Source organism: Desarmillaria tabescens (assembly GCF_030435595.1).
Source record: "Desarmillaria tabescens strain CCBAS 213 chromosome Unknown EV420scaffold_12, whole genome shotgun sequence".
NCBI classification, from domain to species: domain Eukaryota; kingdom Fungi; phylum Basidiomycota; class Agaricomycetes; order Agaricales; family Physalacriaceae; genus Desarmillaria; species Desarmillaria tabescens.
Genome location: NW_026848311.1, coordinates 517879 through 531719, shown reverse-complemented (window position 1 = coordinate 531719; position 13841 = coordinate 517879). Strand labels below are relative to the sequence as shown.

General features: G+C 46.4%; 4 protein-coding genes across 4 annotated transcripts; 2 read left to right on the top strand and 2 right to left on the bottom strand.

The window, feature by feature from the left end:
- Positions 1-1359: 1359 nt before the first annotated feature.
- Positions 1360-3516, bottom strand: EV420DRAFT_1532767 (uncharacterized protein). The gene is made up of 19 exons (XM_060472733.1): positions 3302-3516; positions 3233-3251; positions 3107-3180; positions 2955-3053; positions 2891-2900; positions 2821-2838; positions 2737-2762; positions 2653-2678; positions 2566-2600; positions 2489-2513; positions 2421-2432; positions 2349-2364; positions 2235-2280; positions 2076-2176; positions 1933-2020; positions 1851-1879; positions 1772-1800; positions 1693-1717; positions 1360-1641 (listed from the first exon to the last, which is right to left on the bottom strand). The coding sequence occupies exons 1-19, from the start codon at positions 3361-3363 to the stop codon at positions 1470-1472; spliced, it is 912 nt and encodes a 303-aa protein (XP_060332581.1). The 5' UTR covers positions 3364-3516; the 3' UTR covers positions 1360-1469.
- Positions 3517-4112: 596 nt separating this feature from the next.
- Positions 4113-7466, top strand: EV420DRAFT_1532726 (alcohol oxidase). Its single transcript, XM_060472732.1, has 20 exons — positions 4113-4580; positions 4639-4672; positions 4727-4809; positions 4864-4960; positions 5013-5259; positions 5313-5399; positions 5448-5585; positions 5641-5800; positions 5852-5931; positions 5981-6035; positions 6090-6138; positions 6194-6479; positions 6526-6549; positions 6603-6669; positions 6727-6853; positions 6915-6936; positions 6988-7006; positions 7056-7088; positions 7142-7263; positions 7318-7466. Exons 1-20 carry the CDS (start codon positions 4532-4534, stop codon positions 7345-7347), a joined length of 1809 nt encoding a protein of 602 aa, XP_060332580.1. The 5' UTR covers positions 4113-4531; the 3' UTR covers positions 7348-7466.
- Positions 7467-9591: 2125 nt separating this feature from the next.
- On the top strand, positions 9592-10933 carry EV420DRAFT_1641090 (uncharacterized protein; the record flags this gene model as incomplete). Its single annotated transcript, XM_060477190.1, has 5 exons — positions 9592-9631; positions 9685-9788; positions 9840-10305; positions 10361-10409; positions 10459-10933. The coding sequence occupies 5 exons, from the start codon at positions 9592-9594 to the stop codon at positions 10931-10933; spliced, it is 1134 nt and encodes a 377-aa protein (XP_060332579.1).
- A 1493-nt stretch (positions 10934-12426) lies between these two features.
- Positions 12427-13836, bottom strand: EV420DRAFT_1641089 (uncharacterized protein; the record flags this gene model as incomplete). Its single annotated transcript, XM_060477189.1, has 3 exons — positions 12427-12863; positions 12913-13740; positions 13794-13836. The coding sequence occupies 3 exons, from the start codon at positions 13834-13836 to the stop codon at positions 12427-12429; spliced, it is 1308 nt and encodes a 435-aa protein (XP_060332578.1).
- Positions 13837-13841: the final 5 nt, after the last annotated feature.

Sequence of the window (13841 nt, the reverse complement as noted above, 5' to 3'; positions counted from 1 at the left end):
ATTACACCGCACGCTCCACTGGGGGACGCCGGCGAAAGATCGGGACGGCTGATGAAAGTACATACGGCTGTTGGCAGTAACCCTTCTCCTGCTTTGAATTGGTCACACTGAGGCACCGATAGATACTTCTGACCCACGCTTTGGAGTGATTACCATCTACTACAGCTCCAGGTGGGTTTTCCTTAGTAATAGTAGTGGCTGTCTACATGAGTTTTGCGTCCTATTTTTTCCAAAGCAAGAAATGGGTAAGAGCAAGGCACACCCGCCAGATCTGTGGCAAAATGAGAGGAAAAGGCTTCGGTTCAAAATCAAGGAGAATTTGGAACGCTGAGTAAGTAGGTGGCGAATAGATCAGGGGACCTGAAGTACATGTAAGATACGGAGAAGTCGGGGAAGGTATGCAATAAATGTAGTGGGACGAGCGATTTGTCTCTTTTAAATGTTTCGTTGTGTGTCACAGCGTGTGATGTGCGAGAAATGTACGAAAGGGAAGCGGGCGGGAATATAGGTGCCTAGTAGAAGACGTGCGGAAGGAGCAAGGCTTGGAAGAGACCGATGAATCCGGAGTCTGACGATTTTGTAGGATAGTCCTGAGGAACGATGTTTCAGCCGTAATGATACCTAGTACTCTGCATGCTGCTGGAAATGGACGGTTTTCTTCCTTCTGTCTCGTCGAGCTACTTAGAGAGGAGAAAGCAGGCAAGTTATTTGGTGCGAAGTAGCCAGTTGTTCGGCATACGCGAAGAAAGAATTCAATGGGCCAGAAAACGGAGCTTCAAAACTTATGCGAATGCATAATAACTCTGAGGGGAACGACGCCATCCGCATAAATTCATGGGAAGCCGAGCTATATGGGAGCTTCTCGTCTCTCACCCAACCCGCTGTACTCGCTGAAAGGTGCCATTAGATCCAATAACGTTGTGTCTGGCGAATTACAATACCCGGGCAATCTCTGAGAATTCGTTCGATGGTGGTACGAAAAAGAGATTCGTCGGAAGTAGCCGAAACTGACGTCCGTGTTATGACCGCCCTCGTATATCGCGCAATGACTGGTCGATACCCTTGGAGGAATACGAAAATCGTATCTCCCATTTGCCCGCCAACTCCAGTGGAGAGATAAAGAAGTCGAATTAGGTTGTCGAGAGGCGGATGACGGCCTGCATAAGTCTGAATCCATCAGATTCTAAACGTACATTTGACGTACATGTTTAATCGTTCAGATATTGATAATTTGCGACGAATCAGACCAATCTTTGAAAACCATATTGGCTACGGAATCCCGAGAAATTGAAATCGAGGGAATACGTAGAATTGAGTGAATCAACGAAACTGGAAATGCAAGATTGGCAACAATTAAAGAAAAAACCGCACATCTAACTAGCCACGTATTCATCTGCTCCCATTTCAGTGTCGGGGTCTTTCCAAGTGACCATAGATTTCGACTACAAACGCTAATCAGTTCTTTCTCTTCATGCCTGAAAATGGGGTGTTACCACGTGAACGCCATCCCGAGAGGAATGTACAGAAGGCCCTATATTCTCTAGTGGTAGACTGTACGAGTCGTTTGCGGTTGTATTAAAATTATGCCATTCCTTTTTCCGATGCCTTGAGCCTGCCCGCATGCCCTCGCGGTAATTTAGACTGCAGAAGAGAAGTCAGTGAATATGCAGAGGATATGACAAATATTGTAACCTTCCGACGACCGAAAGAAGATAGACTGCAAAGATACTGAGGGTTAATGCAGCCGATTAAATCATGGAAGCCCACTCACGCTGAGTGCTTGGATTGAAAACAAGCATGCTTGAGATGTTGTTAGTAGAAACGAGCGATCGGGGAATGCTCAAACTCACAAGAACATCGATTTCGGCCGTGTAAGGTACTCCACATTTCGTTAGGGATAATTGTACCAAAATTCAATGAAAGACATCGTACTAAAATCAGGTCCACGACTGAGGCAAGACTCGTCACAGTTCCTCGATTAATAGCCAGTATAATCAAGGAGTCTAATGCGGAGTCGGTCCTAAAATACTCTTGGAATTAGAGCTATGAACTTTCCGAATATCGTCAAACCTTACGATTTAATGCCCGTACGATTTATCCTTAGCAGGACGCACAAGGCGATGGTAACCAAAATGTCACACAGAGCGGCTGCGCCAGTCTCTATAATCGTGATGATCTGTATTTGACCTGTTAGGCGAATACTGCAGCCCAATGTTGGACAAATAGGAGTGTACCTTGTTGATTTCATCATCGATTCCACTGGCAGTACCTCGCTGTGCCCTGACGGTGTACAGTCAGTCATTGCTGCAGACACGAAGTTCTGAACGCGCATGCACGTGAATACATACGTAGTGACAGTTTGCGCTTCATAATTCCTTCACTCAGAAGCATATACTGATGGAGAAAGATGGAGGACTCACCAGTTCCGGCACCTATTCGGTGACGACGCATTAGCTAGATTGAAAGAAGGGCAGAAGATAGGAAGCACCAATATTAATGAGAGCTAAGACCACCTTTGAAACACCATAATTAGGTTGAATTCAACGCGAGTCACCATACACATACAATCGGAGATGTAATCCAAATATTGCGATGGCTGACTGTGGACGTCGTTAATATCTTATGCGACAAAACAAATGCGGAAGGACTTGCTCTTCCATATTTGCGATATGTAGAAACTATAACGAAATAAATACTCCAGACTCGCAATGGAAAGGAGGAGCCACCAAAACATACCTTTGAGCAATGAAGGATACGATGTACTGAAATTGTGGATGTCTGAATCAGAAATATTTAGAGAAAAGTAAAAAAAAAACCTACGAAGGACATGATCTCAATCTGTATCACGCTGTCTTCAGAAAAATTTCACTGAGTTTTGCGAAATACATACAGAAACGGATCTGAATGAATATTAGCAATGTAAGTGGATGGATATCCCAGGAGGTCAAACATACGGAGGAAGCTCATTAAGGAGCTCTGGACGCGAAAAGCCGGTGATAAAGGTTCTATATACCCATGTACACATCCCAACTATGTGGGTCGTGGCGAAAACTCTATAGCTGAAAGTTAGGTTTTTCTGATATTGGTATCACCAAAATCGTCTGACATGAGTCCGAGTACAGTCGTTTTGACTAGGATCGCATCCTTGCTGCACTTGCGAAAATACTGCAGGACAAGAAGCTAGGAATCTTTGAGACAAATGGTTGTCTCTTAGATCATTGAAAGCGCATACCAATCCCATTCCATACAGACTTTAGCACAAAGTGAGCGATGGGAAATGTGCGAAAGGGCTTGTACGTACATCAAGTCTATCATGAACGATATTAACAAGCAGCCGAACGTCGTTCCGAAGGTTTCTGCCATAACAATTGAGTGCCTTGAGTATGAGTCGAGTCAGAGACCAGATAGAATATCCCGGTGTCGTCTTATCTGTATAAAAAAAGGGCGACCTGACTTGATGAACTTGAGGACAAAGATTCACATCATGACGCTTACCTCAAAGCCGGGATATAAGGAGGTGCTGAAACTGACTGAATTAGAAAAAATCTGACCGGAATGATGAACAAAGAAAGAGCGTACACAGTACTAGCCGCTTTCGATGAAGCGGCAGCAAATAGACAATCTTCGGAGCAATGAAACTTCGTTTGCTTGTAACGCTCAGATGTGTGCGATAAAGAGAATGATTTCACAGGTGAACTGTTGCACAGTGGCGAGGGTCTGTGATATCTCCATCAAGATTAGCGCCCTATGCAGTAAGTACTAATATTAAGTACCTAGATTTACTCTGCATCGCTGCTTCTGAGCGGATGCAATCATTCAACTTATTGCGTGCTCTCAGGCTGTTTGGTGTCGAAAACAGCCTCTACAAACCATTCGCAAGGGAGATGGAAGGAGGCAATGCATCGAGTTCTAGAGCTGTGTTTTTGATGAAAAAGATGGACCAATCCCAAGCGAGTTGGTCTGGCTCGTCACGATTGTGACTGGTTCAGTTTCAAATTGAAATTGGCCGATCACTGGCATGTGCTGGTTCGGTTACTTGCTATTAATCAGTCATTCGACTCACATATTCATTTAATATTCATTCCAGCTCGTTTTGACAATTCACTGGCTCACTTGAACTGCACACCCGATCAACGAACCAATTTTTTGATTCTTATTTGACTCTTGAAACGTTCACTTGACGTTCACACCACCGCATGGCCTGAAGATGGTATCGTAAAGGCTGACGTTCTTCTACGACACGTCATATTTAGACGAATGTCCGGCTTTCAGCCGTTGTATTAGGATGCTCTATTCGAGGACATCGCGATAACCGAATCAATCTTTTGGGAATCAGAACCGTCTTTTCTCTCATTCACCCTCTTTCAGATTTCCCTAAAAGTTCATCGAGCTGTTTAGAAGCCTGCCGAAGGCCATCAACTCTCGTGATTCCTCGTGCCCTTTGGAAGTTACTTGTCACAGATGAGTCAACGATTGATATAGGACAGTCAGTTCTTAAACCATCGTTATTCTTCCTTTTGAACATACAAATATGGATCCTCAACTCTTCGCGTCAAAGACCTTTGACTATCTCGTTATTGGTATGGGATTAAGCAAGTAATGACAGCCGATGACTGCTGACCCGGATGCTCTACTTAGGTGGCGGAACTGCCGGTCTTACTGTGGCATCGAGGTACATCCGTCTCTCAACTCTCTTGTAATTGTCATATGTTGACTGGTTTTGGAGACTTGCCGAGGACAAAAACATTCAAGTCGGCGTCATTGAAGCAGGAGATGCTCGTCTCGATGACCCGCTCATCAACGTCCCTGGTAACTTTGCTTCTGCCGCGACTACCTGTGTGTAACGGTTAACTTGCTCCCAAGCTAACACGGGACGGACCATGGGAAATTCGACGTACGACTGGGGTTTTATGACTGCACCACAAAAGGGGGCGAACGAACGTACTTTTCCTGCTGCGAGGTACGAAGTATTGCACTTTCCATTTCCTCTCTTTCTCACCCGGCCATGATAGAGGCAAGTTGCTTGGCGGATCCAGTTCCATGGCTTTCTTGTCTTGGAACCGTGCTTCGAAGTTTGAATACGACTCATGGGACGCTTTTGCCTCGAACAAAGGATGGAACTGGGAAGGCTTATTGCCCTACTTCCGCAAATCCACGGCTATTACATCCGACCGAGTGAACACCTTTCCGGGAATTTCTGCCCCTGATACTTCGGCTGGAAACAATCCAGAATACTTGGGCCTCGATGGACCTGTTCAGGCGAGCAAGCACAGTTTTATAACCATGTGCTCACTCATAACATCATTTATTAGTTGTCGTATAACCAAGTTGACCCCGATACCGTTCCTATCTATGTCAAGACGCTCAACGAATTGGGGATCAAGACAAACCCAACTCCGGTAAGCGATTCACCTGATTTCATATTCTTTTCTTGAAAAGTGTTCTAGGACAACGGTGAACTCACTGGCGTGATAAATTCTCGTATGAACATCGACTCTCTTACTGGTACCCGCTCATACGCAGCAACCGCTTACTTCCGTCGCTCTGAAACGCGTGACAATTTCCATGTATTGACGAAAGCACAAGTAAGCGTATTTCTGCCTACCTGTAGTTCCTGCTCTGATCATGGTGTGATATCAGGCGACGAAAATTCTCTTCGACCCTACTAGGAAATCAGCTGGAATAGAGGCAACTGGAGTCGAGTTCCAAGTCGAATCGCAAACGTTCACTGCACATGTGAGAAAGGAAGTAATTCTCGCAGCAGGTGTCTATCAGTCACCTCAACTCTTGGAGCTATCCGGTGTGTAATAACTGATGCCTCGCAGAGGATACCGATGCTGATTTCTATCAGGGATCGGTAATCGCAGTCTCCTAGAGAAGTTGGGTATATCAACAATCATTGATTTGCCAGAAGTGGGCGAAAATATGCAGGTCTGCTTTCAGATCGTCTGTTGTAATCCATCTCAATCTCGAGTTGTAGGATCACTTTGTTGGGAGTTCTCAGTACGAGCTCAAGCCTGGAATCCTCACTTTTGGTATGTGCATTGGAACATAAATCTTGTTATCTTATGATTCAAGTTGCTTTCTAGATGAATTGAGGAACAACCCTGCTTTCGCTACTGAACAAGCTGAGATTTAGTACGTTTCCTTTTCACACATTTGAAGTTGCTGTCTGAGCCTAATGATCAATCAGTGCGAAAACGCATGGCGGTATGCTCGCATCATTCAATACTGCGCTGTCCTTCCTTCCCTTCTCTCACTTTTTGGCTGATGAAAAGGCCAAGTCTCTTATTGAAGCATTCGATCAGGCTATCTCTAGCAGGTCCAAAACCACCCCTCTTCAAGCTAAGCAATATGCCGTACAGCGTGAATGGCTCGCAAAGGGCATAATTCCACAAATGGAGCTCATGCTTTTAAGCAATGGTTTCATCAATCCAGAGCCTGGAAAAAGCTATATCACTGTTCTTAGTGCTGGATTGGTGAGTGCTGTGATATGGCTAGATTTTCATATTGATGAAGTTATAGCACCACATCAGCCGAGGATCTGTGGTGAGTGCAATACTACAGACTCAGAGTTCAATAGATGTTTACAGGGATTGCAGCATATTAAATCAAAAGATCCTCTTTTGCCACCTGTCATTGACCCAAAAGTATTTGACAGTGAATTTGGTATGCCTTGATTTCTTCTGAGATTGATATCCCCATGCTAAGAAAGGGCATGTGCAGATGTGAAGCTGGTACTTGAAGGCCTGAAGTTTATGCAACGAGTGGCAGGTACCAAACCACTGGTGGATATTATTGAATCCACTATGCTTCCTCCACCGATGCTGCAAACTGATGAGGAACTGACTGGGTGAGCAAACAAGGTGTTCCCCATCTTTGTGAGGAGACTTATTTACTGCTCGACCATGTAGGTTTCTCAAAGCATGTGTTGGTGTATGTGTATGACACTTCCAGATGGGTTTCTCTACTAATTTTCCTATACAGACTGCTCAGCATCCAATGGGTGTGTATCCTTCCCATTGTTTTTGGAATCTGATACCAATGATGACTAGGGACGGCATCTATGGGACCACAAGAACTTGGTGGTACACTTCATTGTCCCTTGTCATCTGATACCAATCCTAATCCTTCACTGTAGGAGTGGTGGATGGTGATCTCAAGGTATATGGAACAACTAATCTTAGGGTATGCGATGCGAGCATAATCCCTCTTGGCTTGGGTGCACACCTGCAAGCTACCATCTATGCAATCGCAGAAAAGGTATAGCGCACAATTTCCCATCTATACGGAATGTGATTTTAACAGACTGTCTAGTTAGCAGACATGATCAAGGCAACTGTGTAAAAGGGTGGTGACATTGAAGAAATCAGCTTAGTCAGGTACATTGTAGATTAGCCTAGTTGACGTGAACATTCACAAGGCATATTTCAACCTTAAACAATGAAATACTAGTTACTTTTTCATCGATGAATAAATATTAAATGGCTGCTGTTTAATATTCTGACCAAAAAGCAGTACATTCCGAATCTCAGTTGACATCGTCACCTCAGCCAGGATTCTCGTTCACTTTAACAAGGCTGTTAGAAATAGACATGGGCGCAGATATGGAAGAGCTCACCCATTCGATCTTCAATTTCTCCCCGAAACGTTCTAGCCTCTCTTTAAGGACGGTCTCCGATAGCTTTTTCGCCTCGCCCCAAACTCCGTTTCCATAGAGACATGCACGATGAATATTTTCAGCTCAGGAAACAGCTCTGAAGTGAGCTCTGACAGCTGCTTCATCGAATGACTGGTCGGCCACGATGTCGTCAACGGTTCACTTCATAAGATGGCGATTGAATGGTCAGTTCCTCTAGAGGATCGGCAGAAAGGGCGACGAGACGAGCGAACGCATTCTGGAAGAAAGGGAAGTTGTCTTCGTAGTAGATACTCTGAAAACTGGTGAGACATGACACTACCAGGATGTCGTCAACCAGCCAGTCCAATGGCGCTTCGCATTCTTCGATTGATAGCCTACGAAGGTTTGTCATGTCGCCAAGGAAGACAGGGGACTGCCCGGAAAAGCCTGCGTCATTGATGTCGATGGCTTTGATATCAAGAACCTGTATCCGGGGGAGCAGCTCCAGGAGTCGTTTTGCATCAGAGACGGTCGCAAAGCTCAGCTCCGAGAGCTCCACCTCCTTGAGGGAGCAGATTGATAGGAACAGCTGTGTTGAAACCGTGCAGATATCACAAAGGTGTGTTTAATCTTTGGCCGAGCAAGTGCATCCTGACTGGGAGAATAAAACGACACTGAGACCCGACGTGAGAGAGGCAAGAATTCTGGAGGCACGGCCACAGATGTAAGGAGAATTCTACGGCTCCAAATGATCGTCTTGCGTTCAGCTTGAGCAGAGCAACGAATTGCAGTAGAATGCTATGCACTTCCGACATATACGCGTGTCATCGGTATGCGAGGCGTCATGTATCAGGCGTAGAATGTCATCTCTGGAGGATCCAAAAATGAATTAAAATGCTTAAAATAGAGCTCTGACACCCACGAGTTCTGAAAAGATTTCGAATGGCTTTGGTTTACCCTCAGACACAGTTTGCGCCGCAGCCAAGACCGCAGAGAAATATCAGAGGCAAATATGTTCCTGATGAAAACACCGTTCTACGACGGTCCCGATTTCATTTGGGCTGAGAACCACATCGAGAATGACAGAAGGCGCCCTTGTGTGTAAGGGAGCATCCATGCTTGATATATCGCTAGTGGAAGGCAGACGTTTTTGGATGGGCTGTCCATGTATTACAGAACACAGAACGTTCGGCTACTTCCGACAGATCTCTTCTTCCTACCACCACCATCAAAAAAATTCGCCCGCGCACCGTCAGCCAATTCGCCAGCCTCACCAGACCAAAATGTTATCGAAGCCAAGGGCACCTTTCAGCGAGTGCAGAGCATCTGTTGACAGACGAGGATGGATAGCATAGCAGCCTTTCCGTATGGGTGCGTTCTTCGGTTCGGCTGCCTATGAACTTGTACTAATGACGCTTTTTTTTTTCTCTCAGAGATATTATCCGTGAACTTGCATTTCCATTTTCTGCTTCATGAAATCTCGCCTCGCATGCACCGAACAGCCAGCTACTCGATGGAAACGACCAGTTTTTCTTTACCCGTATTTTGAAGAAGACCTTTTAGTTGCGTGGCTCGAGGATATTACCCAAGGTGTGTGTAATCTTTGGACAAGCGAGCATGTCCTGACTGGGAGAACAAGATGGCACTTTCGATGAGGCGTCTAGGGATGGTCTTGGAGGCATGATACATCGCCAGAGAGACTGAGCGCAAGCGGAACACAAGGTATAGGATTCCCTTGGACTCGACGCTTCTATGCTGATAATTCGGTGCAGCCATTCTCGTCGGTCAGGAAACTTGAACCTTAGCCTAGCGCAGCGGCTTGACGTGAGACTTCCGCCTAAATGCTCGTGACTTGCTACCGACCCCTCGGTCTCATGATATCATGTTCTCTCATTCTTTCTCGAAGGCTACTTTGTCTGAAGTGTCACCCGAGGCGTATATCCACAATCACCACAAAACTCCAGGCTGGTATGGTCATGAGGGCAAGTGACTATGGAACGACGTGCTTTCGTATGTCTTTACTTTGTCTTCGGACAGCTTTTACTCATTTTTTTTACCTCTAGAACGAACTATTCGTCGTGTAAGCTTCAAATCAGATGCGCTTCAGAATATTTGTCGTCGGCCCTCGATGCATAATGCTGCGTTCGGTTTGAAAGCATCGCACAAGGTTGTTCTCTATTTTTTTCTTCTTACGTAGTGAGTCTAACATCTCGTATAGGAGCTTATAACGAGATCTTCCTTCCTGAGTTCGACAATGGACGTGAGGCCATTGCACGCATCGCTGGCGTACCATAGGCAATGTACACTTGTCCACAGTCAGCGAAGTAGCCGTACGAGATGCTATCGTGCATCTCACTCCGTGCGTTCTGGCTTGGAGCAGGCAGTAAGGTCGGATTTCATCCTCATAGAGCGTATAGACGGCGTGGCGCTGGAGGAACGATGGTTCAATACTTTTAACGAAGACATCGGTGCGGTGATTCGGGAAATGCTGTTCTTCGATCTGGGTCTTCATCAGCGGCCGTTTTTGCAGAATGGGAGTTTGTTCTTCAAGAAGAGTGTTAGCCCGGAGCTGCAGAGCTGGCTCTATGCGAGGGAGAGGGATAGTGAAGAGCCTGCTGCTGAGAGATACAGGATTGGTCCTGTCGTTGATAAGCAGTATTGGTTCAATGAGCCTGACCACGCTTGTAAGCAGTTTCACTTGCTTGTAAGTTGATAATGGACTCAGATTGTTATTCGCAGGGACGGATATGGCGTCTTACATTCAAGTCACTTGCCGTCTAGCACTTGGGTGAGCCGAGTCTAGTGTCCATCCCCTAACCCCCTTCTGCCGGTCGAAGCCCTCCGACTTCGCGGAACTCCGTCAGCTGTTGCAGCAATGTATATCGATGGCGCATTGTTCTGCCTGAGCATGGGCTGGCAGTCCCTTATCTCATTCATTCAGACCTCTCGCGGTCCAACGTGATCGTCAAGCCCTCTAGAGCTGCCAATGTCGTCTCATATATCGACTGGCAAGGTGCTGTTGCTCTTCCTTACTTTCAGAGCATCAGGCTGCCTAAGGCTATTCTTTTCAAGGGAAAAGTTATCCCTATTCCCGATGAACCCTTCTCTCCATCTGAGATTCCTTCGGACTTGCCGCCAAAACTCGAGAAACAGGCCGACCTTGAGTGGAGACTCGCCAACCGACAGCGAAAAATGCCGAAGGTGCTGCTGCAAAGGCATCCTTTGCGCTTGCAGGCTGCGTGTCTCCTGCAAGGGGACCTACTCACTTCTCTCCCTGATGTGGCTCTGCGTTCCTATGCCGACGGTCCATAATTCTTACGTCGACTGGTTTATCGTCTAAATATGTGATGTATGGCCCAACGTGTTAGTTCTCTGAAAGAGTGTCCTGTGAGACTCACTGAGGTAGACCAGTGCGAGATAAGAGAGAGTGCGCGAAGACGATGCATTATATCGAGTGCAAGGAGCTTTTTTTTCAGCTCAGATCCAGTGTGATCCTGATGGATGTTTCACGGGTAACGCGAGGATGAGCCGATGAGGTTCGTGAGAATTGGGCTGCAGGACGGGAGGCGTGGGACGAGGAGAATGCAGGTGGTTCGTATCCGTTGGAGGATGGGATGTGGCCGTTTCATTTGACGTGAGTCTTTATATGCGCAAAATTTTACGTATTAAAAAGTGACACTGCCACTACGACCAAAGACGAGTCAACCGAAGTGTAGCTGAGATAATCGATATCCTGATCGTTGAGTGTGGCGAGAATTGAACTGACAGACTTGCAAGCTTACGTCATTGACATCCTCTCTCGCTGCTATAGTACTTCTTCAGCCGTCTCTTTACCAAATGAGGCGATGTCCTTACCCTCATTCTCGTGGTCCCGACGCCTCTCTCATGAAATCAATACTGCTGGTAGAAGCGCTGCCTCACCCTTACTCCCCAATACTCTTGTTGTCGCTCTGGACATCGTTCTTCGACATTACACCCAAGGGCATCCGGGCCATGATGTAAATGAATACCGAAGGCGTTTTCACTCTCGAAAATGACAGGAACTCCACGCGAATCAAGATAGTGCTCCCGTACCTTGTCAAGCAGCTTCGTTCGATCAGCCTGTCATTACGTCGAATATAAGCCTTGTGTCACGCCCGCGCAGAGCAGCCCACCCCAATTTCAGGGCTCAGATATGCCAGGGCCTGCTATGGCCCACCAGTTCATCACAATCAACTTCGGTATCTGATGCAGAATATTGTCTAGCAAGCGTGCAGAATATTGAATTGTGCAATATGCTAGGTATCTATTAACTATATCAGATCATCATAGCTTGTGTGATTGGGATGAACACGCACTGGTGTACTGATGACAGGCAATGTGCGAGGTAAGGCGCCTATCCCAGTCTGAGCGGACCCATGATCATCGTGCTTCAAGTTTTGGTTTACGACCCGATGTGATTTTCTTGACTTTTACCAACCCCTTGGTAAAAAGACCAGATTTTTTCATTCGTCAGAAGATGTGCAAGGCAGTTCCGTATCGAACAACATCTGGATTCGTAATCAGGCCCAATACACTTCACATCCAACTGCTGACGCTTAAGGATGTGATCGGCAAGAGATGGACACTCCCGAGTCAGACAACAAAGTTGGTATTCATGATGACGCATCGCTTTGAGTATTCGACAGTAACAATGAAGTGCTAGTCGCTTGTTCATCAATTAACAAATGGCTGCCCTTTGACATTCTGATCAAGAAGTGGTACATTCTGAATCTCAATCTATGTCGCTACCACAGGCAGGATTCTCATTCACATCAACAAAGCCATTAAAAACAGACAGAAGCACAGATACCGAAGAGCTCACCCCATTCAATCTTCAACTTCTTCCCGAGATGTTCTAGCCTCTCTTGAAGGAGAGCCTCCGATAGCGCTTTTCGGTTCGCCCCAAATTCTGTTAGTGTAGAGACGCGCATGATGAATTTTTTCAGCTCGGGAAACCGCTCTGAAGTGAGCTCTGATAGCTGCTTCCAGTCGAATGACTGGTCGGCAACAATGTCGGCAACATCTTCTGGTTCTTGAGCATAAAAGTGCATAGTGAGAGAAGTCATTTTCGGAGCCGGTGGGAGGACTTCTATGACCCTGCGGCACCAGTTCATTGAAAACAATGGTTCGAAGGACAGACCTAGTTGGATAATGCAAAAAGTCAAAGACTCCAGTGAAGGAAAGGACCGGTTTATGAATCGAGGCGGGTTTGTCCAGCCTCCTATTGACAAATGAACAAAAAGTCAAGAAAATATGTGAGGGCTACGTACTCGCCCTTTCATTATATGGCGGTTGAATGCTCAGCTCCTGGAGGGACTCGGCGGAAATGGCGACAAGACGAATGAACGCTGTCTGGGAAAAAGGGAGGTTGCCTTCGTAGCAGATACTCTGAAGATTGGTGGGACGTGACACTGCCAGGATGTCATCAACCAGCCAGTCCAATGGTGTTTCGCATTCTTCGGCTGATAGCCTGCGAAGGTTTGTCATGTCACCAGCGAAGGCAGGGGACTGCCCGGAAAAACCTGCGATGTCGAGGGCTTTGATATTGAGAACCTCTATCCGGGGGAGTAGCTCCAGGAATCGTTTTGCATCAGAGACGGCCCCAAAGCTCCCCGAGAACTCCACCTCATTGAGGGAGCAAAATGTCGACAGGAACTGCTGTGTTGAAACCGTGCAGTAAACCGGATGTAAGAATGGGGTATCCCAGATTAGTTTACGAGCCTGTGGCATATCAGGGAGCCGAAGATATGAAGGACTGGAGGAATAAACTGTGTCGGGAGGCAGGAGATGCGTTAGAGCACCGTCCCGGTATTGATAATTCAGTGGTAGGATTGGGCCAACGTTGGAATGACGCCCGGGCTCGAACACGACCGTCTTGACAAAAAGAGGTACTTGGGGCAAATGGGATCCAACGTCACGCCAGCGCACAAAATCGCCTTCGGACGAAAAGATTGCGGCGGAGAAAAGGTGTCTTAAGGACGCCGTGCGCCATGACTTGGATACACACGATGACGCGAGTAAAGAGTCTTTGTCGTCTCTGTTGTTTTCGACGATTGTGTCTATTAACTCGAGAGGAAGTTCGTTTCCTCTTCCTCTTCCTAAGTACATATATAGATAAGTGAACTTCGTTTGTTGGTATTCAGTCACGCACCATTTTGAGTAATAGATACGTCAGCCACTTCTTTCTGCGACATCACGC